The sequence below is a fragment of the Corythoichthys intestinalis genome, chromosome 11 (genome assembly GCF_030265065.1).
Source record: "Corythoichthys intestinalis isolate RoL2023-P3 chromosome 11, ASM3026506v1, whole genome shotgun sequence".
Classification (NCBI taxonomy): domain Eukaryota; kingdom Metazoa; phylum Chordata; class Actinopteri; order Syngnathiformes; family Syngnathidae; genus Corythoichthys; species Corythoichthys intestinalis.
This window is the reverse complement of record NC_080405.1, coordinates 11,482,509-11,508,136: the sequence shown is the minus strand read 5'-3', so window position 1 is coordinate 11,508,136 and position 25,628 is coordinate 11,482,509. Positions and strand designations below refer to the sequence as shown.

General features: G+C 39.7%; 3 protein-coding genes across 3 annotated transcripts in view; all 3 read right to left on the bottom strand.

The window, feature by feature from the left end:
* The window catches only part of nsd1a (nuclear receptor binding SET domain protein 1a), a 50,881-nt gene extending 36,332 nt beyond the window's left edge, over positions 1-14,549 (bottom strand). Inside the window, exons 1-5 of the mRNA XM_057850347.1 lie at positions 14,399-14,549; positions 13,509-13,656; positions 8,928-9,709; positions 1,431-1,572; positions 1,183-1,355 (exon numbers count right to left, since the gene is read on the bottom strand). Coding sequence (XP_057706330.1) covers positions 1,183-1,355; positions 1,431-1,572; positions 8,928-9,692 — 1,080 coding nt within the window. The 5' untranslated portion in view covers positions 9,693-9,709; positions 13,509-13,656; positions 14,399-14,549. The remainder of the gene's footprint in view (positions 1-1,182; positions 1,356-1,430; positions 1,573-8,927; positions 9,710-13,508; positions 13,657-14,398) is intronic.
* A 1,669-nt stretch (positions 14,550-16,218) lies between these two features.
* LOC130924053 (UPF0461 protein C5orf24 homolog) lies at positions 16,219-17,869 on the bottom strand. Its single transcript, XM_057850371.1, has 2 exons — positions 17,689-17,869; positions 16,219-17,487 (listed from the first exon to the last, which is right to left on the bottom strand). The coding sequence occupies exon 2, from the start codon at positions 17,482-17,484 to the stop codon at positions 16,813-16,815; it is 672 nt and encodes a 223-aa protein (XP_057706354.1). The 5' UTR covers positions 17,485-17,487; positions 17,689-17,869; the 3' UTR covers positions 16,219-16,812.
* Positions 17,870-18,245: 376 nt separating this feature from the next.
* On the bottom strand, positions 18,246-25,144 carry atp5po (ATP synthase peripheral stalk subunit OSCP). The gene is made up of 7 exons (XM_057850370.1): positions 25,038-25,144; positions 24,692-24,742; positions 24,496-24,606; positions 24,288-24,417; positions 22,453-22,565; positions 22,269-22,355; positions 18,246-18,526 (listed from the first exon to the last, which is right to left on the bottom strand). Exons 1-7 carry the CDS (start codon positions 25,104-25,106, stop codon positions 18,416-18,418), a joined length of 672 nt encoding a protein of 223 aa, XP_057706353.1. The 5' UTR covers positions 25,107-25,144; the 3' UTR covers positions 18,246-18,415.
* Between the last annotated feature and the right edge of the window lie 484 nt (positions 25,145-25,628).

Genomic DNA, 25,628 nt, shown 5'->3' with positions numbered 1-25,628 from the left:
TATTTCGTGCATGAGCTTTCACCAAAGGTGGGTAGAGTAGCTAAACATTTTGCTCAAGAGTAGCGTTACTTCTAAATATTACTCTAGTGCAAGTATTCATCCAAAAATTGAAAAAAAAAATGTATTTGTTGAAAAGAATACTCAAATCATGAGTAACATTGTGAGTAACTGCTTCCAATGTCTGATTTTAAATAATGGTATTTATTTTCTCAGCACTTCATCTATACGAACTGTTATTTTTATACTGTACTAAGACATATTACATGATCATTCTAGGCCAAAAAGATGACACAAAAACAATCAAATTCAGACCAGAACAACACAAGTAAGATCACCCGTCCAAAGACTATGAGTGCCCTCTAGTGGAGAAAAACCTTGTTACCTCTGATCGGTAAAATAGAGTCATGTGGTTATTCTTGCAACGTCTCATTGGGGAAACTGAGACAGCCACTGTGGGCTGAGCAAAAATCTTATACCTGTATGTAGGATAAAGAGGAAAAATATAACGAATCTAGTGCAGCCCAAAGTAGTGAAGTTTCTTCTTTACAAATCTACGCAAGGTAAAAAGTATGGCATGGTGAAACTACTCCAAAAAGTACATATATTTACGTCTCAAAAAGTAAATGTAACGCTTTACGACCCACCTCTGGCTTTCACATTGTTGGTGAAATATGCACACTACTACTGCCAACAGATATTACTTTGAATGACTGAAAAAATTCAATGACAACAAACTAGTCATGCCCCTGGACTTTTTACTACATTAATGTCAACATTGTTCAAAAGGGAGTGTACTAGCAAAATACATATTTACCTTCTGATTAATATTTTGGCTTTTGATTAAGTTTGACTTCATTTGACCTCTGAAGCTTATTTAACTGACAACATATGAACAGGTTCGTCTTTTGTCTTTGCTCCAATTATTTTTGCTGCCTCAAGGACACGGTGTACATAGGATGGCATTTTTTAAATCTATTGCTTGGGAAAACAGTATTTCCCTCCCAACATACATAGGTATTCCTTTACCCTCCCAAATACACTGTTATTTAACGAGTAGAAAAAGGTTCTAAGCCCTCAAGGATTCTTATTTTTCCCCCAGATGTTTATTCATGTGTTTTTCATTCAGTGCACACAGTGTAACTAAGAGTTATACATTTCTTTTAATTCAATGTGATCATTTACCGAGTACTTGTAGTCTTTCTCCTTTTGTTTCCCTCTCCGTCTAAGCATGGGAAGGTCATCAAACTGATAGCCCCCTTTGAAAGGAAAAACAGCGTTCCCAGGGACCCAGGCACACTCGACTATCTCGCCAATGGTCTCCAGGAAGTACATGCGACAGGGGCGAGGACTGGGAACTGAAACAAAACAGAATTGGGATGATAACATAAAATACTACCATTTGCAGTGGGATACTTTGTAGGAAATCTCACGTTTCATTTTGGTGTGAAGGCCTAACTGAGGGTCACAGAGAACTCGACAGGGCCACCAGGGCCGTCTGTTGAACTTTGCCCACACCAGCTCGCCTTCCAAATGTAGAACTGATGGATGAGGCCTTGTTTTTGGACTGTAGGGCTAAGCAGGGAGAATTAAACCACTCATTTAAAATGTATTTATAAAACAGATGAAAGATTGCATTAACACAAAAACATTTACAATTTCTAAAATAATTTGGGCTGTGTATGGAAAAAAGAAATTCCACGGTCAATATTACACATGCTATAGACATGTTTCCTGAGCAAAATATGGGCAGCGCCATCTTGGAAAATGTCTGCTCCGAACTTCCGGTTTAGAAAGAACAACATGAATTGCGGTTGAAGTAAGCAGTGTGTTGACAAAGTCAAAACTGCAAAATCAAATCAGAGGAACCCACGGGATCTCCAAAAATGGTTTCAGCACGACGTAGATGACACTCAGACTTTGTGTGCTATGCGTGAACTCCTGGAAGCGCCTATATACATGGTTTGAAGTAGGCCTGCACAATATATCATTTGAATTTCGCCATCGCAATGTGCGCACATGCAATAGTCCTATCACAGGATGTGCGATTTTTTTTTTTTTTTAAGCTTAAACTTATAGTTTGCTTCATAAAAGCAGCAAGTTTGCCGCGAAATGGCTATCTTTATCCCTTTTACATACAGCAATCTTAATCATTCACAGATAAACTGATTTAGCCTGGATTAAACTGTATTATTAGAGGAATACAATCTCATATCACGGTTTTGCACTTTCAGTTCCTAAATGAATAATAAATGTATAAATACAATTAAATTGAAGCACCTTAAAGCAACACTAGGTAACTTTTCAAACTTTATAAAATATTGTCATAAGACTTTTGATGATACGTCGACTAAAAACTACCTAGTTGAATGACACGTCTTTTATATCTTGAGGGGGTATGTTTTGCTTTGATTAACTTTGAAGAGGGTGGCAGGAACTCTGCCACACACAAAAAAAAAAACCTACAAATCTGCTGACTGCTTTACGGCATACGTCACTTCCCCCTTCCATTATAAAGAGGAGAGTCGATGGTTACGCTTTTGCGTGAATTCGGCAAAGATGGCAGAGCAACGTAAGAGACAAAGTTTTGTCGGAAGAGGAAAAAGAAAGGGAGGCTACCAGGATATACAGAATAAATATTGGCCTGGCTTTTACTCACTGGCGCCACCCCCCAACTTATCATCGCTGACGAGTTTAGGTGGGGGGGGGGCGGGGCGGGGGGGATTTAGCCACACTAAGAAACACGGCTGCTAACTGTCATCTGCTATTGTTTAGCCACAACTGGATTAATTACCTTATTACTTTTCATCCTTCACACAGCTGCTGGAAACAGAAATATTGCTTTGATCCATCTGCAGGCGGCTATCATGATTTTACGACACTATGCAGGTGTGTGCTGGTCCTCAAGGGAAACGCAGTTTTCCTGAAGGCAAAACAGTACCACTTTTGCCCACCGGTGTCGTTAAATTGATCAGGACTGAAAAATTACCAAGTGTTGCTTTAAATCGATAATGCAATCATTTTTTAAAAAACTTTTTAATAGTGAAGAATATGATTAATTTAAAGAATTTAAAACAAAGAGACAATTTAAGAATGCAGGGATAGATACGGAAACAAGGGGGCAACTCAGGAAAAACATCTATTCAAGTCATCTGGTGAAAATTCTTCGTTTTAATATTGCAATATATATCGCAATATATCGCAATCCCCCAAAAGTCGCAATGTAAGTTTTTTCCAGTATCGTTCAGCCCTAGTTTGAAGTGGAATGTTTTGAACATCCTCCAGCTTCAGAGTGCCAGTGAGGATCTACCTCGCCAAATGCCTTAAATCGAAACCAGCTGCAGACAAGAAGTTAAGGATGTGATTTAAACCTAAGGATATACTTAAAAGATTGAATGATTGTTCTTATCACGTCGTTGATCATTCGTAGACAAAATTATAACAACCTGTCAGCCGGTGTAAATTTATACGCCGGCCACTGAAGTGACCAAAATGAGGTGGAATTAAAGAGGTGGAATTAAAAACTGACATGGATTTTGTTGTTACAAGGAAATACTACAAGGTATGTACATATAAAACAAAAGTAGTATGTCATTCTTTTTTTAGTGCTGGTATTAATCACAATAAAACATTTGAACAACATGATTCAATTTCTTGTTTTATTTCAAACAAGTGGTGCATGTGCAAAACAGGTCAATAAATCACAATTTATAAAATTATTAGAAAAATAGCATACGAGAATGTTAGTTCAGACAGCAGAGCTCCGGAGCCTCGACAAACTTTCACCCGACATTACGAAGACCCTTGGCATAGTCTCCAGTTCATCAACGTACAATAAGCGGTGTTGTGAGGCACATCAACCTGTCTTCCCTTTTCTAAGAGCGTTTTCCACCTGTAAACAAACGAACAAAAAACTTGTAAGACTTGCATTCATGTGTTGACATAATTGTGCCATCCAACACGTACAGATTAGCAACAGGCTCGCAGCAGGTACAGTAGTTTTAGTAAATAATATTAAAGATCAACATAATTACAGTCATCATCGCAATGACAATATCAAACGCAACAAGTCGTTTCATTCACAAGATTTTAGCTTTAATATTTTTTTAGCACCGGACACATTAAAATGCAGGGATGGGAAGAACATACCTTACATGACAAAGCTGCAACATGGCTACAAAAACTGTCTGTGTGGTGGCACGGGCTTAGTTCCACATCTGCCTTGATGAACATGTTGTCCTCCCCTGTTGTGATGTTGGAAGATGGATGCGGTAGTTCCAAAATCCAAATTGTCATTTTTAAGGGATTTTGTTGAGTAATGTTACTCCAGCTCCACTGTTGCTTTGTATGGAGAAATTCTAAAACGGAAGTTGCGAGCAGACTTGCGGAAGTACCTTGGAAACTTGTATTTAAAATCTAAACTAAATGTAGACTATTCAAATGTTACCGTCAAGTAACACCACTTCCAAAATTAATCCCAGCTCCATCATTACAGCGATCTACATGTCCCAAATTTCCAAAATGAGTACTACTTTGGAAATTAATTAATTAATCGCACACAGCTACATTGTGTGGCAATGGTTTTCTCAGACAGGGCTGTCAGACATGCTGGTTGACAGTCTGGCTCACAATAAAAGGGGAAGACCTCATAATTTGCATTTGAAATAGATACTTTGTGACAGCACCTGCGACTTTTCCGACACACCTAACATTTATAGCTAATCGCATTTGTCAAGACACAGGGGATATACTCGTACATTTGTTTTGGCCTTGAACTTTCCTTTCACTTATTAATGAGAGCTACTATAATACAAGGCAAAAAAACAATATTTTGCCTAATGCTACCATCAGGTAACATTGCTTTTTTTGAAATCCTTGTGAAACCCATAGTCCCTATTAACTTTCAAAACGTCCAAAAACAATTTGGAATACATGCGTTTCTAACAAAGGAACAAACTAAATGCATTAGTAATCGTTTTAAACTGCACACCAATTACCCAGTCACAACTTAATATAGCTGGAGTTTTTGTAAGTCCATTTCAAAGTCAATTTTTAGAGATACATGAACTGACCTGTATGTGTAGATGCACAAACTGTACAGGAATGACTCCAAAAATGCCAAGGCACAAGGTGACAACAAGAAAATAAATAATAAGCGTTACATATTACTTGATTGTTTCAGTTGGCCTCTATTATCTCACTCTCCATTGATTGAAATACATTCATTTTACTACACCTGTATGTTTGCACGCCAATTATGTAGCATACTTATAAAATACAGTGATCCCTTGTTTTTCGCGGTTAATGGGGACCACCCCCCCCCCACCGTGAAAATCAAAAATCTGCGAAGTAGAGGCAGAGCTTATTTACATTAAATATAAATAAAAAATAAAAATTCTGTGATGGACTGAGGGCGCAAAGTTTGAAGTGCTAAGTAGCGGGGATCACTGTATCTAATTCATTTGCTAGCGGTAGTTTATCTATGCGGTTGTTGTTTTGTTTTTCATGACTGGCATGTATGAGGTCATTTGGATTACATCAAGTTCTCAGCTGATCATAGAGGATTCTTACCCAGATTTTGAAGAGGCCATGTTGCTGTGATGATGCTCTATAACCATGAGAAAATTAGTACAGTGGTATGAGAAAGTATCTGAACCTTTTGGAATTTCTCACATTTCTGCATAAAATCGCCATCAAAATGTGATCTGATCTTTGTCAAAATCACACAGATGAAAAAAATCTGCTTTAGCTAAAACCACCCAAACATCAATAGGTTTAAACTTTTAATGTGGATGTTATGCAAACTAGAGCTGTCCCGACTAGTCGACGTTGTCGACGTCATCGATGACGTAAATGCGTCGACGGGTAAAACATACCGTCCACGGGTAATGACGGGTTAAAAAAAAATTACATGCAGATAAAATTTAGAATGGCGGACGATCGCGATGCAAGCAGTAGTTACCGGCACCCCCAAGGAGGCTGCTGTTATTATCAATGTGACCGGCATTGTCAAACTGAGCGGAGGGAAAGAAAGTGGGCGAGCGAGAGAGAGGGAGGGAACGAGATCGGTGAAAGTTGGAAAAGTGCGCGGGCAGCGCGGAGTTAAGTGGCTGTTCTTGTTTTGGTCAATAAAAGTATCCATAAAAAGCCATCCGACTTCTCTCGGTGTTTTTATGCACGCCGCCGCCTTCCTGAGGAGGAAATCGGACGAATCGACGACAACGAGTCAAGTGAATCTCCTCACTACGGCGAGCAGTTGAAAACGCCAATTACCAAGAAGGGCAGAATTGGTAACACGGTGAAAGCGGCATAAAGCCAAAAAAGAGGACCAGACTAGCCAGAGCCTGAAATTATTTCAAGGAAAATATGGAGTGTGCTACTGTGTGTACTCTATGCTAAGCTGAGCTGCATACCACGGTAGCCCGTCGGCTATGAACGAACACTTGAAGCGCCGTCACCCAAGTGTATATCGGAAGACAACAAGAAACAACAAGCTAGCAGATTTTAAGTCCATACAACTTTCTAACGATTTTTTTTTTTTTTTTTTTAATTGAAGTTGCCTTTATGTGAGTCGTATCAACGTGAATTTTTTTCAAATAAAATAATAATAATAATAATGAGATATATATATATATATATATACATATAATGTAATTATATATTTTATTATCATTAAATGTATTAGGGTCATGAAAGGTCCCACTTGGGGGGGGGGAATTATATATATATATCCTGTATATACATAATATAATTCAAAATCTATATGGAAACAACACTGGCCTGCTTACTGTAATCCATGACTGCACTAATGTTAGTTACTTTATATTATAAAGTATTATTGTATTATTGTGTATATACATATAGTAGTATACTGTAAAATTAATACTATATATTTAATTTTTGTTACTATGACTATGTGTGCCTTTCATTCAAAATAATTGTGGTAATATTTCAGTGCGCCCTCGGCTTTATCTATTTTCAGGTTAGAACAAAAAAAAGTTGAACAGTTTTTCCCCTCCCCAAAAAATGCGGAATGCACACCAGAAAGAGCGTCTGACCTCACACAAAGTATTCTGAAAATGATTGTCCAGGACAGTGCGATTAATTTTAACATTTAGAACAATATAGACAATGACATACCGCAAAAAGAGTAAGAATTGTTTTGATTCCTGTTAAAAAGGTAACGTCACAGTGTTTCCGTTTATTTTTTTGCACCAGTTAATGCCAGCAGCATTTGACCTCATTGTTTGTGATTTATTATTGATATTTATGTTATTTATTTATACGTTAATAAAGAATGTAGGTGTTCCAAAATGTTTTTTGTGAATTAATAAGCTTTACCAAAAATGTCATTATTAAATTAGTAAAAAAAAAAAAAAATTATTAGATTAGTAGACTAATCGTAAAAATAGTCGACTGACTAATCGGGAGGAAATTAGTCGTTTGGGACAGCCCTAATGCAAACAATAACAGAAGGAGAAAAATAAGTAAGTGAGCCATCACATTTAATATTTTGTGCCCCCCTCCCGTCAACCAAACGCTTCCTGTAGCTGCAGATCAGTCTGGCACATCGATTAGGACTAATCTTGGCCCATTCTTCTCTGCAAAACTGCTGTAGTTCAGTCAGACTCCTGGGATGTCTGGCATGAATCGCTGTCTTTAGGTCATGCCACAGCAACTCAATGGAGTTCAAGTCTGGACTTTGACTTGGCCACTCCAGAACGTATTTTGTTCTTCTGAAACCATTCTGAAGTTGATTTACTTCTTTGTTTTGGATCTTTGTCTTATTGCAGCATCCATCCTCTTTTTAGCTATAACTGTCTGACAAACAGCCTCAGGTTTTCCTGCAAAACATCCTGATAAACTTTTGAATTCATTGCAATGATTGCAAGTTGTCCAGGCCCTGAGGATACAAAACAGCCCCAAATCATGATGCTTACTATGCTTTATGGCGGGGATGAGGGGTTGATGTTAGTGAGCTGTTACATTTTTCCTTCACACATGATGTTGTGTGTTACACCCAAACAACTCAACTTTGGTTTCATCACTCCACAAAATATTTTGCCAAAACTTCTGTGGAGTGTCCAAGTGCCTTTTTGCGAATATTGAACGAGAAACAATGTTTTTTTTTAGACAGCAGTGGCTTCCTCCGTGGAGTCCTCCTATGAATACTATTCTTGGCCATACTTATACATATTAGTTGACGTGTGGACTGAGATATTGGACTGTGCCAGTGATTTCTGTAAGTCTTGAGCAGACACTATAGTTTTTTTGTTTTTATCGAGTATTCTGCGCTGAACTCTTGGCGTCATCATTGGTGGAGGGCCACTCCTTGGGAGAGAAGCAACAGTGCCAAACTATTTGTAGACAACTTCTCTGACTGTCAATCGATGAACATCCAGACTTCTGGAGATGTTTTTTTTAATCCTTTACCAGCTTTATACAAATCAACAATCCTTGATCGCAGGTCTTCAGACAGCTCTTTTGACCGGCGATGATGCACAGAAGACAATGCTTCTCGTCAAGACAATTCTTACCAGGCGTGTGTTTTATAGTGGGCAGGGCAGCTTTAAACCACTCACCAGTAATTGGGCACACACCTGACTTAAATTGTATGGTAAAAATTAGTTTCAATTGCTCTTACGTCTCCTTAGGCAGAGGGTTCACTTACTTATTTTTCCCCCTTCTGTCATTGTTTGCATGCTATCCTCATTAAAATATGAAAACCTATAAATGTTTGGATGGTTTTAGTTAAAGCAGACTGTTTTTAAATCTGTGTGATTTTGACAAAGTTCAGATCACATTTGATGGTACTTTTAAGCAAAAATGTGAGAAATTCCATAAGGAGCAGATACTTTTTCATACCACTGTACTAGCCGTGTCTTTTTTTTCTCAGGTGCTGAATAACATTTACAGTGCTTGCAACTTACATCAGAGTTCGTGCCAGATGGCGAAATCAGCCCAGGATCAGTACAGGCAAGTTCTCCATCACTTTCCGATTCCTCGTCCATGCTCCACCCATCTCTCGTGGTAATATCAGGCAGTGCGCTGGGGCTCAGAGTAGGGTGGAGTTCCGATATAGTTTTAGACATCAGATTAAAAACATTAGGTTGGCACGTCCTTTTCTCTGAGCCTGAAATGGCTGTGGCTTGAGAGCCTTTAACAGTACGTCCCCAAGTCCGGTGATAAGGGGTGAAGGCCTCGCTCTGTTTGTAAGCAGCATGATCCTGTTGTTGCTCTTTTGTGGCACTGCTGTCAAACAAAGTCGCTCCAAAATGCAGATAGCCATCTGAGGCAGGAGAATAATGCTCTAAGCTGTCCGGACTGTGAGAGGGGAAGCCATTCCTGATGAAGGGTGGCAGGGATTCAAATGAGTTTGTGTCATCGTTGCACGGCGAGGCAGGAAGTAGGCCAGACGGTGGCTCAAGCCCCTCGTCGTCAACATCCCTGATTGGGCTTGAAGCACGTAAGTGGTTCCTGGCATGGAGGTTAGCCTTTTTGACAACATAGTTGAAGCCACGCAGCGTCTTCAATGGGCTGTAACAGTCGGACACCGATGGCTGCTCTGATCCAAGCTTCGCCATGCCGAACTGCCTTCTGTAGGAGGTGCCCAAGAGGCCATTGTGGGGCCTCAGCTCCTGCTGGCTGGGAGAGCCAAATGCTGAGCGAAAAGTCGGCCTGTACGACTGACTCATGTTGTCATGGCTCGCCCCTGCCAAGGAAATACAAATGGCAGTTTTAGTCTTATGTTCATTAAAAGTGAAGGAAAAGAAAGCCGGGTAATATTGTAAATACAGAGCATTGGTGGGGAGCCTACTATACGTCAAATTTGTTTTTGCCTTCAAAGCAGCAGTCATGATAATGAAACCATATGAATTTAAAATACTGTAAGCAACAGCCTAATTATTTTATTTTCAGGAAAGGCAACATTAATCTTTTGTACACTAATCCTGTTAGGAAATATAGATGGATAGCAACAGTAACAGGTTGACTCATCTGAATTATTTATCTGATAACAACATTAACTGTTTACAGGGGACTCATTTAACTGATTGGCTGCTTTTGACGACCCTGGACATCCAATGCATTTTGAATAATCGCTGCCAGGCCTCCCAGTTAAAATAATGGCACTGAAACATGAGCATCTACAGCAGGGGTGGGCAAACTATTCCACAAAGGGCCGCAGTGGGTGCGGGTTTTTGTTCATACCCATCATGAGGACAGCTTTTCACCAATCTGTTTTTTTACAAGTGCAATCAGTTGATTGCAGTCAGGTGCTCCTTGTTTCCACTGAAACCTCATTGGTTATACTGTGTGTGCTGAATCAGTTGGAACAAAGACCAGGACCCACTGCGGCCCTCGACGACCTGTTTGTCCACCCCTGATCTACAGGAAATCCTCCCAGTTTAGATGAATGTGAAGTCTAATATTTAAATAGCAAGCAATCAGTCAAATACTATGAAAAAAAAAATCAACTTTAGAGTATATATGTATATACTGTAATCTACAGCTAGTGTCCACATATGTGGACATAATATTTGTGGTCTTGTAGGCCACCATATTAACATTTGGTATATGTTAAGTTTTTGAGGTAATTTTATTTTAATTACCAAAAAAGTAACATTCCCTATAAAGAGTTAATATTGGCACTGGGTCTATTTATGACTAGTCATATCTTCTAGCCAGAAGCTGAACTGCACTGTGTCTGGTTACAGAATAGATGTACACTTAAACTTAGCGGTGGATTTCACTTTATGTACTGTTTGGCAACCATTGCCCCTCGCCTCGCCCAAAGTTTGCTGGTGTACGCTCCAGCACACTAACATGTTGACTAATTAGGAAAAGCAGTTAACCCATTGCCAAGTTAACGGTCATTAGCTGCCATATCTCCCAGTCAAAATGCCTTGGACGTCTAGCAGCATTGATGTGATTGCAAGATAAGCATCCACTGCCAACCCTCCCACCTTAAATTAATTGGACATCTATCGTTGCCACTGGCAGGCAGTAAGGGCACAGGTTTGCATAGGGACGGTTAGGACAAAACACTACCTAATTTTCAGGATGCTCAAATTGTAGCTACCAACTTTTAAGCAACCGTATTTGCATTATATAATGACTTCAGTTATATGGGTCATTTAGATTGTCTTCCCATATGTTGTAAGGATAGAATAGACCAGGGTTCACTAAATCTGGACCTCGATGCCATCAATCCTGTCGTGTTTTCTACGTCTGTCTCCCCTAACACACCTGAATCAAATGAATATGTCATCAGCAATCTCTCCAGAAGCCTGATAATGATCCTGATTATTTGGTTCAGGTGTGTTAGAGGAGGGAGACATGGAAAACACGACAGGAAAAGTGGCTCCGAGGTCCGGATTTAGTGAACCCTGGAATAGACCCTACCATTATTAAGTGAATTATTTTCATTATGTTCGGACTAACATTTATCCCTTTTCACTTGCTGAATGTGCTGATCTGTTTTTCCCCTCAACGGCACGTTTGATTGGCTGATGATTTGACCAGATCCCACCCTACATACACACACACACCCACACACACAGCCCGGACAGATTCACGTCGACAACATGCAGCCTCCTCCGCGCCCTTTTAAGAGGAGGGATATTAGATTTTTTTTTGGCCAGCAGCAGCCACTTTAAGTAATGTAAAAAGACGTCAATGTTGTGGAGATGGGGGAAACAACACTAATCTTGCTACTTAAAGTTCGACCTGCATCAGAGTTAGCATTACATGAAAATGTGTGAACTTGCTAACCTGCAAAACTACTCCGGTCAGGCCAGCTTCCACAAGGAAGTCAAGCTAGCCATCGCTCATTTGGATCATTGTTTTCATTATGTGCATTACGGTAATGCAATGCGGTGGCTTCAGAGTGCAAGTCCCTTTATTAAAAATACGGGGGGCTATCCAAGAATGGTTCCACTTCCCGGGGATACTTACATGAACATGAACTGACATGAAAAAAAATTTGTGAAATGCAAGCACACATCAGAATTTTTTTAAAGTACTTTGGTTTGAGTCTCGGGGTATTGTAGTATGCCTCAGATGTCGATTGGTCCTTGGATAACTCAGATTTTTTTCATAATTTTTTTCCCAATCACTTTTATGTTTCAGTACTTTAGTTTGAGTCTAAGGGTGTCCCAGTTCCCCCTTTTTTTATAAAGGGACTTGCACTTCAAAATGTTTCTTTAGTAGTTTTTGAAAACAATGGTTTGAATCCAAGGGCGTAGGTTTGCATAGGGACGGGAGGGAAATAACACTACCAACTTTTCAGGAAGCTCAAATTGTCCCAACCAATCTTTAAGCAACCTTATTTGCATTATGTAATGAGTTATATAGAATATTTAGATTGTCTTCCCGTATGTTGTCAGGATAGATTATTAAGTGATTTGTTTTCATTAAGTTCAGACTTACATTTATCCCTTTTCACTTGCTGAATGTGACGGTCCATTTTTTCCCTCAAACGCGCGTTTGATTGGCTGATGACTTGCCCCCCCCCCCCCCCCCCCATTGCCCCTCCACACAGTACACACACATGCACTCAAAGCTCTGACAGAAACATATGTCAACAAGATGCCGCCACCTCCACCACCTTCAAAGGGGAGGGATATTAGAAAAAAAATTCGGCCAGCAGCAGCCACTGCAGCTTTCATTTTTTCAAAAAAGTTTGGCTGTGCTTGTGGAAAAAAGCAATAGTGTTTTACCTGAAGGAAGGCTCCATTTTTTTATTCTCTGAATAAGACATTTTTTCAGTTATATTTAATTTCTTTATTTAGATAGACAATGTTGAGTGACTAATGTTTATTTTTTGCATTTCTGGAAAGTTTATAAAGAAGATTATTAACAAGTATTTTATATAATTTATGTTCAAATATTGCTGCTTCAATTTGCTAATAAAATCCAGACATTTATTCTAGAAGTTTTCAAAATGTTTATTTAGTAGTTTTTGCAAACAAAGGTTTTAATTGAACTATCACCTGAACCAATACATATACTTCTTGACAAATGTAGTCCTGACCCAATAATCTGTTTTATTAATGTCCCGTCCCCAGCAAAAAAGTGTATATGCAGGTTATGCTTTTATATCGTCCCTGCCAATGTTGAGACCAAATCTACGCCCTTGCCAATGTTGAAATTCCTATAATAATGCTGAAAATAGCTGACAAAAATTGAACAAATCATTGCAGAACTTCTTAAACACGACTGGTATTAAAGTTTTCCCCGACGTCTGATTTCAAGAAGTGGCCTCCACGCAGGAGGCGGGTCACAACAAAACCCCACTTCAGTTCTCACATTTCATTCATAAAAATCTGGCACAGTAACACCGCTTGAACTGACTGCTGAGGGCCATTGCTATGGCGGAGGAGGTTGTACTGCAAGGAGGTGGTGACACTGAACCAGTTCACAAACACACACACACATTGGAGAAGACAGATGTAGGAAGCTATAATCAACTCCCAAACATCAAGCTCGCGTGGAGGGGGTGAAAAACTCACCATGTGCTGGTCGGTCACTCTAAAACCAACAACGGATACGTGATCACGAGGCACAAAGCAAGTGTTGGTGCGCAGATGTGCACAATCCCAGCAGCAGGCCGAGGCAAGGCGCTCATTCTCTGCACAGGCGGCCTTCTCCGCGCAACCACTGTAATAGAACACAAAAGTGGCACTTTCTGATCAACGCCAAGCGAGCTCCATGACGACTAGCGTGTGTCAGCGAGGCATCGGCGGTTCCCCCTCTGGCACTCCTGCTAGCTTATTGACTACATGATCCCGCTTGGTTGGCCTCCGGTTTGTGTTGAAACAAGCCCTGAGTAGAGCGAGCGAGTGTGTTGGTGAGCTGCAGCCAATCGGCTCGGCACCGCCACTACCACCCAACCCCCCAGTCTGCACAGGCCGTGACACCCCAGTCTCCCGACGCGCGCGCACGTACAAAAGTCTGACTCGTGCGCGCCCCAAGGTGAACTATCGTGACACAACACTGGCATAAGAGTCAATAAAGTAATACATGAATGGCTATTTAACACAGGGCGTACTGTCTGCGGTGGGCCCGTGTGTGCACTTCTACAATCACGGTCGGCCATGTTGCTTTCTCAGCACGACGTGAGGAGGAGGAGGGAGGCCGCTTAAGTTCAAATTGGAAAAAACACGACCTCGTACTGAAAGTTCACGTTTATTACGATGAAAATGTTCACCTCGCATTATTATTATTACCGACACAAGCGGGGACTTGAACACCCCTTCCGACTTTGCAGTACAAAAGACCGGCGGGCCAAAGAATGAGACAAAGACAGCCCAGCTGTTCACGACGTCTTGACGCCACACCGACATAACTCGTATGAGATTTGAGGTTTAAGCACCAAAAACATTTTTTTACGTTTACTCACGTGTTAATGGATGAAACATTTTGGAAAAACAGGAGCAGTTTACTCTCCTCGCTCGAGTACTGTTAAAACCCTCAGTGGAACCTTTTATCGTTTCTATTTTCACTCACAGCACAACCACTTTGTGTGCGATATTACAAAAAAATATGAATGTGTTGCTATTTCATTGAGAGAAATAAAAGTGTTTATTTTTACAGGTTAATTGCTCTATTTGGACACGTGCGCCCTCTAGTGTATACTATGTGAATTACGCCTTTGATTTAACGGGAAAGAAAACCATTTTAAAAATGACCTTCATGTAAAAGATGGTTGCTCGAACCATAACCCTTTTAAGGACTGGTTACTACAGTGGACAGCTATTCAAAAGTTTACACTTCAGTTCTGCTGCAACAATTAATCGATTAACTCGAGTAATACAATTACAAAAAGATTCAAATTAAATTTTGCTGCTTCGACTATTCTATTACAATTAACGTGGCGTTGTGATGGTTTGTTCATTAAGTGTTTGCATTTTATTTTATTGATTTGGGTTTTTACACCGCCCTCTAGTGGCGACAGTGAATATGACATAACTCATTTCACATGGCTGAATCCAGCCGCTCCCTGTTAAGAACAACATAAACTAAGTTTTTGTTTGAGCTAATGTTTTTTTTAATGTATTCGTAATTTAGTTTATTGGTATATCTAGCCGTTTTTTTGTGGGAATATGTGTTTGAACCATTTGTTAAGAGCATTGTTAAAAAAAAAAGTTAGCATTTTATACCATTTAAGCTAGCGGACTTTTGCTATGTAATTTAGCCGATTCTTCTTTTGTTATACTTAGATCTTCATTTATTTTTTCATACCGTTTGAGGCTCAGCACAGGTATTTTAATTTTCTATGTTCCTTATCCGATTACTCGATTATTCGAACTAGTTAATCGATTAATCTACTACTAAAAGAATTGATAGCTGCAGCCCTACACTCAAGACCTTTAACCCCTTTACTTATATCATGATATATTAATATTTTTAAAATATTAGAAATTATTGTCATTATTAATCGGATATTTTTATCATCAAAAATACATTTACAATTGAACACAAAGTTTTTAAAAAAGTACAACTTAAATGAATAAAACAGAAATACTGGTTACGGCCCCGAGTAACACTTGAAAGTGTATTGTTTTTCATAGCATTTAACTCAAGACGGGCTGTGAATGAATGTGCTTCAGTGCCAATGACAGCGTCAGACGACCAATCCAATTTGACTGGAACGAACGTTCGCTCATTTGTCCCCTTCCTGTCAAAATGGTTTGGACGTCTCGTTCTGTCAGTGGCAGCCAATTAATTAAATGAGTGACATGTAAGGGTTAAACATAAAAAACAAAATTTGTGCATGAAAGGATTAAGTATGTAAATGGTGAATTTCTTAGAACTCAGATCATGGAGAAAATAATGTTTAAACAAAACAAAAAAAAAGTGTCATATATATGACACCACTGACAGGCGCGGCCATTTTGTGATGTCAGTTATACCCAACTACATACACACTGACTCATAACAAGGAAGGGCAGTGAATTTGGGATACCACATTTGATTGGCCAAAATATTACCGCATTGATCAAGTGTCTGCCTCCATGTCAATGGCCACTTCCTGGCTTTTATTCACAATTTTATCCACTATTACGAGTCATAAAAATGTCTTTTTTTTTTCAATTTATTCAACAACATTCTGATGGGATGGAAGTGATATACAGTGGCAGTGTATCAAATACTTGTTCTCCCCACTGTACGTGTCATCTTTCCCTTTAACCTACTGGGATAAACGGTGCGGAAAATGTATGAAGCAATACAATTTTATTGTTTTTTCCCAACAATGTGCAAGAACATGCTTTCGGCAAGCAATACGGGTACAAGACATAGTGAAAAGTAAGTCAGGATTGATAAACGCTTTCAGTCTGACACACATGGTAATGCTGGCTTTCCCAACAACTGCAATAATGTATTCAACCAATTATTCCAATGTAGTTTATGACACTCTACATGTATCATAAACAATACTATTAAAACGTTCACAATTGAACCAACTGTACCGAAGGTCCCATCTTTACAAGAAAAAAAACATGATTATTTAAACAAGTAAATGACACATTTTTACATCAACACAGACGCATGGATGTGATTGTCTGCTTATCACAAAATACTTGAATTACTACTGTAAAAAATTGTACATGATACTGTCAAGGAAGGATTACATCACAACAAAGCCTTTTTTTAACAACCAAAATGATATAACATGCATGATTTTCTGCAAAATGCATTTCAGTGAAAGGTAATTTGTTGACATTGATGATACTGTACATTTAAAATAAAGTCAGAAAAAAATCAGACAAGTGCTTGGCTGAGTGCCATCTTTTCCCCCTCAAAACGCCGACATTATGAACTGGTTTCATCTGCTTTAACGAGAGACTCGCACAAGTCTCTTTTCTCCACCATGGCATAGGCAAGCAGCGGAATATCACAGCCAGTGAAGTCCAGTTTGGTTGCACTGAAATCGAGTTTCTTGGGCACATCACCCACACTTTCCTGTTCTTTGAGCCTCGCCAGACTCTTGACGCTACCGGGGGGCCTGCCGGGGCTCACTTTGTAGCCGGCTGCTTTGGTGGTCCCGAGAGGCCTGCCCGGGCTGGTTTTAAAACCGGCAGCTCTTGTTGTCCCAGGTGGACGTCCAGTACTTGTGCGATAACCAGCCAATTTGGTGGTCCCCAGTGGTCTGCCTCTCCTTCCAGACTTCACTTTGCTTGAACCTTTCTTGGTACCTTCAGGCCCTACAACCTCAACGCTATCGACAGTCAACGGCTGAAGTTGAAAGGCGTTTTGGGTCTCCTGTGTCTGACCTGCCATCACCTTGTGCATGTTCTGTGGCAATGGAGCCAGGCCTGCAAATGAAAGGTGCAAGCCAGAGTTTGCTGGGGAGCAGGGGTAGAACTTGTTAGATTGGAGGTTGCATAGATCAAAACGGCTTGTCGGATGACAGTCGTCTGCAGGTCCACTCATACAGAAGTCACTACTGCTGCTGCTGCTGCTACAGGTCACTTGATGCATCATTTTCTGTTAGGGAGGTAGTGGGGGCACCCAAAATAACACAGACTGATGTTACACACAAATCCGTTTTATTTCTGTCAAAACGAAATGATTTTAACGCTGCAACAACCATTTTCGACAACTCAAATCGGCATAGCACGCATATACAAGTAACGTAGTTTTCTGAAAGAAATGTTAACCTAGATTAGCTGAAACGACCTCACGTACCTCAGTCTTGGGAGAACAGGCGACAAAATCTTAGTATTATTTGTTTCACAACTTTCATGTCTGCAAAGCACGCCCAAAAATCTGCAAATAAGGGCAAGCGATGGCAGTTTCTTTAATCCTTCAAACAGTGGGCGAGATGAGACAGGAAGCCATTTTCGCCTGGGAAAAAAAAATCTATGTAGCAAGATGGATAAACGACGCATGCGCACAGTTCTCGACGTCACACTTCCGGGAGGATCACCATTGGAAAAATGGATCGTCAAAGGAATTTGCAAAATTGCATTGTTTGATGCATTTTTGATTTTGTTACTTTACACGCTACACTATTTTGGCGTTTTTACTGTACTAAGTTTACGAGTTTGATTAAAACTGTAAAAACGTATTAGCGTTCGATGCCGTTTTGAAACACGAGCCACATTAAAAAACAAAAAGTTAATACGTTAATGTCCGTTAAAATATCATTGTCACAACTAAAGGATAAATGTCAGTTCTACTAGACCCCCACAGTTGTGTGTGTTTGTGAAAGCTCTCAAAATGTAGCCACACTGTACAACAAGTAAACACAGGCATATTATTGAGGTTTTATTAACATCCAAATGAACAGAGTTCAGACAGACTTCTGGAGCAAGCTCAACGGTAGAACATGCAGCAATGTACATTGACAGGCGTTTTCCACAACGCCCCACTTGTATATATCTAAACAGATCGAAGATGAAGTCCACAGGATTTAGGATTCTCTCATCAGTTTGGTGAGCTTCTGTATCTTCGTCTTTGTGGACATGTCCACGTATCTGTCCCCGATACTGACGACCATGCCGCCAAGGATTGAAGGATCGGACTGTAAAGAGGACATTTTAAGTGATTTTAGGTCATTTGTTATCACTCCACAATCCTAGTGGCACAATATAAAAAGGTTGTGCTAAACCCTTATTTTAATCCTGAAATGAGCACAATTCACAACATAAAAAAAATATATTTTATCTGACTTCAAAATCAAATACAAAGGCACATACACCCATCGGTGAATTGAGAATACATTGGACACCCATGTATACTGTTTAGAATTCACAAATTGATCTATTCAGATTTTCGGGGGAAAGATAACTAAATGAAATTTGGTAGCATGACAATACAGGATATCATTTGTTTTCTTGCCGGACAATCGAAACATGAACACACGCTGGTCGAGGAAAAAAATTAGTAGTACCGCACAGGTTCTATCATTGCCCAAACATAATAAATATCTCACAATGTGGGAGCAAAAGGAAATATACGAAGTATGTTAAAGGAGAATTTTAACATTTCAAGAAATTGCCCTATCGTTAGGGAGGGGAATCGAGAACCGGTTCCTATAGAGAACCGGATCCGTGTGTTTCAATTCTATGGAATCGTTTGGCAGTTTATCCAACAATTCTCTTATCACTTCCAACCAGCACGAATTACGTCACGTAACTTCTGTGTTCTCCACTGCTGGAGACACCATAAGTCCAGAAAGATCGCGTATTCTTCCTGAAAAAGCAGACCTGCTTATTTTTCTGCAAAAGAATTGTTAATTTAGCATATCTGCACTACACACTGTTCTGTTGTATTTGACAGTATTTATCTTTTTTTATTATTATTTTGAGTGCTATCAGCTCATATGTCCTTTTAAAAAGGAGTTGTTGTTTTTTTAATTTCTCTGAGCAAGCTGGGCCAGTCTCTCAACTATCACCTGCCTAACCGAATTCAGTAAAATGTTACACATTCCTGTGTATTTGCCACAGTTAAATAATGCCACAGTTAACTTTGAGGCTTTGGGCCTCTTTTGAACTCGTTGTGAGTTTGTAAGGTTGTAACTTCTGATTAAACAAACTCGATGCCAATCAAAATGATTGTTCTTTTTCCCCAAATTAGAATCGAATCGTTAAGCAATATCGATAGTGGAATCAGACTCGTAAAAATCCTATCAATTCCCATCCCTACCTATCGTCGTCATGCCCATAGTAATATGGGGAAATTAATTTTTAGTTGGGTTTTTCGTTTATCACAGACAATTGTTTTAGGTTTTTTTTTTTTTTTCACCTGCGGGGCCTGAGGACTATCAACAGGGACGAGGGGGCTTACATGCTCTGTACTAATTGGACCAGCATCCTGGAGGAGTGAATGGTCAGCAGAGTGTGTGACTCACCTGTCAAATCTGACAGGTGAGTCACGCCCTACTCCATCAGGTGATAAAGACGCATCACACCAACACCAGTGACACTGATTAAGACCGAAGTAGTCGCCGAAACATGTCAGGTAAATAAAATCCTAAAACAATTGTCAGTGATGAAGAATAACAAGATGTTATTACGTTTTGAGTAATATTTAAAATTGAGATATATGAGAGCGGAGTGGGTTAACAATGTTCATGTTCTCAAGAACTGTCCGGGTGGTGGATGACTGATAGGTTGAGTAGTTACCACGTTGTGAAAAATGTTCTATAATACAAACCAGATTCCCAAAAAGGTACACTATACAAATTGTGAATAAAAACTGAATGCAATGATAGTTGTATAGAGTTCATTTTGCCTACACTTATAAATTCATCAAACCTTTTCTTTTATACTATTGCCTGGGATATAAGAAAAGGTTTGAAGAATGAATGCAATGATGTTGACATTTGAAATTTCAATATTTTATTAATAATAAAACCTATATGACAGGTCCCCAAAAAATTATAAATTAAGTGGGGTGGCCTCTGAAAAAGTTGTGACAATGCCATTTTCGAACCACTGTGAGGCGTCCCTTCTTACAACAGTCTGCAAACATCTGGTGACCGAGAAGAGAAGGCTTTATCATGTTGCAAAATACAAGGTCTTCTCTGAAGGAGACAACGTCTGAATGGGAGCAGGACCTGGTTTGTAAGTCAAACTGGTCATATTTCGAACGGGATTTCCCCATAACAATACATTAAAATTTGATCGATTCATTCCACAGCCCATAAACCTACACTTAATCCTTTATAAATACTGCAGATACAATGACATATAGCAATTAAACATAGAAAAACACATTAATTAGAACTAAAATTGGAATAATTACAATTATTATTATTATAATAATAATAATAATGTAATGAATCAGGTTCTAATACGGCAGTTGTGTTTTGCATGCTGTTTCTGAAGGCACCGTGTGACTGACGAGAGGATGAGAGAGGTACGGAGGAGTAGGAAATTTTTACTTTTCATATTCTGTTGTTGGCGTCGGCTACAGCGGACAGTAACCGTGTTGTGTTGCACAAGTTCTGAAATAAATGATTAAAAACCTGACGAAGTTGGCGACTTCCTTGTCTATGTTTAAAAAAAAAAAAAAAAAATCACATTATAAAGACAGGCGAACAGAGGCGGACCGTTGAGATCGTAGACATACCAGTATTCCGGTCGTATTGTCGAGCCAGTTAACTGACGTGCACACAACGCTTTTATTATTCTATCATTTCCATCTTAATTTCAATGTAAGCGTCACCTTTTTCCTTTTTTCACCACCTGTACAAACCTTCTGGGGACCCATGTTGATTTCTCTCACAAGAAAATCTGCCGTGCTGCCATCTTGAGGGAAAACAATGAAATCGCGACACGGTTGCATTGCGAGCATCTCGTCATTTGTCGATACAAATAAAGGGCCAAATTTTACGTCGGATGTCGACGGATCGTATGTCGAGGCGTTCGTATGTTGAGGTACCACCTTTCTACATTGAAGGTGCCATTTTTAATGTGCAAGCTGCCTATGCCAAATGCAGTCAGGCAACCCCATACCACCACAGATACAGGCTTCCGAACTGAGCACTAATAACAACTTGAGTTGTCCTTGTCCTCTTTAGTCCAGGTGACATGGTGTTTTAGTTATCCATGAATAACGTTATATCGTGATTTGTCTGAACACAGAACAGTTTTCCAAACTTGAATGATGACCCCTGGCCCAGGGGAAACACCTGCGCTTCTGGCCCTGTTTAGATATCTTCTTTGTGCTGTAGAGTTTCAGCTGGCAAAGGTGGAAGGCACGGTGGACTGTGTTCACCGACCATAGTTTCTATTTGTGGTGCAATTGTTGGCCATTTAAGAGCCTGATGACAACGGGCTTCTAGTATGGAGTTTTTTGGGGGGCCTTGACCCTTACGCGCAGAGATTCTTCCAGATTCTCTGAATCTTTGGATGGTGTTATGCAAAGTAGATGACGTGCACATCAAACTTAACAATTTATTGCTGGGAAGCACCTTCCTGACATTGCTCTATCTTCTGCTTAACATTTAGGGAAAATGGGGATCCCTACTGATATTGGCATCTGAGAGACTACCATTCTGAGAAGCCCTATACTGAATCATGTTGCCAATGAACCTAAGTAGTGGGAATGAGTCATCTGTTTGTTAAACGTGCAATTTACTTTTCCAGCCTCTGACTGCTACTTGTCCCAATTTTTTTGCGTTATTTTTTTTTAATCACCAATATTGAAATTTGGCACTTCCACATCATTGCAATCAGATTTTATTCCTAATTTGGTTCGGAATTGATCTCAATACCTATGGTCACAAAGGAGGTGAATTATAAATGCTAAAACTCTACCTTGGTTTCCAGCTTGATGGTCTCACCCTTCTGAAGAAATCCATTGAGTGCGACTTTCAGCTCAGCCAAACTGGCTTGGTCCAAAGGCTGGAATGGATACATATGGATTAGGTGCATGCATGTATCTATGACTAAAGACTCACAGACAGCACAATAAATAAGGAAGAACATTTGCAAAACCTACCTGAGCAGTGGTTACTGAGCAGATAACTTCTCCACGGTGTGCACTCATCATCTTGCCGAAAGCACTGATGACATCACCCGTTAGGGTCAGACGACCATTGTCTGACAGAACATCTGAGGAATCAAAAAATACATTAACAACAAGTACATTTCTATAGAATTTCTTTGAAAACATACTGGTATGTAAACAAGCGCAACTCAGCGAAAGAACATCTTGTAGTTTGCATATTGTTACTTCTTTCTATCCCACTTCCAACCAATATGCGCTATGCCACAGTTTCTATTTGCTGTTATCTAATTTGTGTGCACAATGTGAACATTGATTCTAAATAAAAGAGGCTTTTTTCAAAAATGGGTATATTCAGTATGGCTGCGCACATTGCATCCACAATTGAGAGCACCCTAAAACCTCCAGGGAAATTTTAACCTTATATATTTTAGCCGAAAACACGACATTCTATCCCGCCAAACACCTCCAGGTCCTGCAAGGACTATTTTCACCAGGCATTTAGAGCAGCCAAAGCCTGCTACAAATGTCCAATACCTCCCATGGAATTTCAACAACTTTTGCCCGCAAATGGACTATTCTATTTCCGCCGAACACCTCCAGGACCTCCAAGGTACTTTTCACAATTTTCACCTGCTTTGACAGCACCCAACCACCTAATATCCAACATCTCCCGGGGAATTTAATTATTTTTTTAACCGCAAATAAAGCATCATACCCCCACTAGATGCTCACTTTGCTCGCCGGTGGACCTCCACAACATGCAGAAGGTGTGCCAAATTCCCTCCCATAAAGTGAAAGTATCAGGTACTGTATATACAGTGTATCACAAAAGTGAGTACACCCCTCACATTTCTGCAGATATTTAAGTATATCTTTTCATGGGACAACACTGACAAAATGACTCTTTGACACAATGAAAAGTAGTCTGTGTGCATGGCTGTCACCCCAGGAGGAAGCCTCTTCCAAAGACGGTACACAAGAAAGCCCGCCCGTCTCATCAGACCATAGGACATGGTTCCAGTAATCCATGTGCTTTATTGACGTTGTCTTCAGCAAATTGTTTGCAGGCTTTCTTGTGTACCGTCTTCAGAAGAGGCTTCCTCCTGGGGTGACAGCCATGCACACTAATTTGATGTAGAGTGCGGCGTATGGTCTGAGCACTAATAGGCCGACCCCCCCACCCCTTCAATCTCTGCAGCAATGCTGACAACACTCCTGTAACGAGTCACATGACATTTTGGAGGGAAAATGACAAGCAGTACTCAATTTGGACATTTAGGGATGTACTCATTTAGTAAGGGGTGTACTGTCTTTTGTTGCCAGGGGGTTTGGATATTAATGGCTATATTTTGAGTTATTTTGAGGGGAAAATAAATTAACTATTTTATAAGCTGTACACAGACTACTTTTTATTGTGTCAAAGTGTCATTTTGTCAGTGTTGTCCCATGAAAAGATATACTTAAGTATCTGCAGAAACGTGCGGGGTGTACTCAGTTTTGTGATACACTGTAGATTTAAATACTGTATTGTACAGTATAAGTGAAGTAAACAAAATGTAAAAATTTAAATAAATACTGTTTACATCAATCTTTTGATTTGGTTTTAAGGTGGTTGCGGGGGTGCAAATCTTACATCGCTGTTTTTCGCAGGGGGTTTCTGGTCCCCATTAACCGCGAAAAATGAGGGATTGTCGAATATATAGAGGCACTGTATGGTTCTTTTGGAAAAACATTTTAAAGTGTGGGATTTTTGGATTACTCCGTGAAAAAAACTTTCTGACCCCTGGCATAACTGAAAATGTAGTTTTAACTACGCGACAACTCACTGATGAGGTTCACTGTGATAGGGGACACTTTGGCCTTTGCCAGAGCATCGTGAAAAGTCTTCTGCTTGAGGCTGCGCTTCACATGTGGGTTCATGACCACACTTGAAAGTTTGGGATCCTTGATGAGGGCCTGAGGGGGGAAAAACTTTTGATTGATCGGACAGATTTTGTATGACAGCTCTACTTGTATTAATAAAACACTACTGACATTGACTTTTCCCAACTCCTTCTCGACTTGGTCCAGTTTGTTCTGCTTACTAGCTGCTGAGAACAAGGCAGTGGCATAGCGACCTTCAACTCCATAAACCTGGATCGGGGGCTGCAGGGAAATTCCAATAGTTGAGACAAAATTAAAAGATATTCTAAGTTATACCGAATATGATCATGGATTAATTAATATTTACCTTGACCAGTTTAGCTGCAGGCCTTATGGCTGACGTGCTAAACTGGCGTGCCTGAAGCAAAATAAGCAGAAAATTATCACATTAACAAAGATATCAAGGACGTCAGTGCATTAACATTTTTTGTTCACTTTGGAGCGATAACTCGCAGTAGACTGAATAGAAGCGGGTAGGCTAGCATTTAGCAGTCATTCAAGTGCAAAGCCGCGTGTATTTTTTCGTGACATCTAACATCAACGTAATACTTCTATGCCACTTACAGTCAGCTAAAATGACTTTGAAACACATGAAAATATAGTTCAAACTATGGTTTAACAAATGAAATGCGTGAAATCATTTAACGTCTTACCTGCTGTCCTAACATGAGCGCTGCCATTTTCTCCTCCAGCTGTCCAGAGTGGATGTAACAACTGCGCATGTGCAAAGGAAAGGAAGTCCTCGCCCCTGTGGGAGAGGTAGTCCTTTAACAAACCACCCGAGCACGGACATTGGGTTGTGAATAAAATGCGCTTTACTAGTGTAAAGTCAACCTCTTACTTCTACTAATAAAGTAATGACGATGATGATGATGATAATAATAATAATAATAATAATAACAATAATAATAACATTACAACGAAGAACAAAATGTAACAAATATACAGTTTTTGTCATGATGGAATATTTTTTCATATAATCATTCATTATTATGACACATATTCATTCATGGATCTTCTGTTGTAGTTTTCAGGTTTATTCACAAAGTGCCTGCACTCCTTTCTGTAAACATTTGAATCCTCCTCATCTTTATCACAATAAGGAGGACTGAGGTATTTACTTTTTATTGTTTTCTGTACCTTTCCACCATGTGCGATTCTATGCATCAGCACTGCACTGCAAATTTATAACATCTTAATCAGGCTGTTTTTCTTAAATCTAGTCAAATAATTTTCTCCATCTT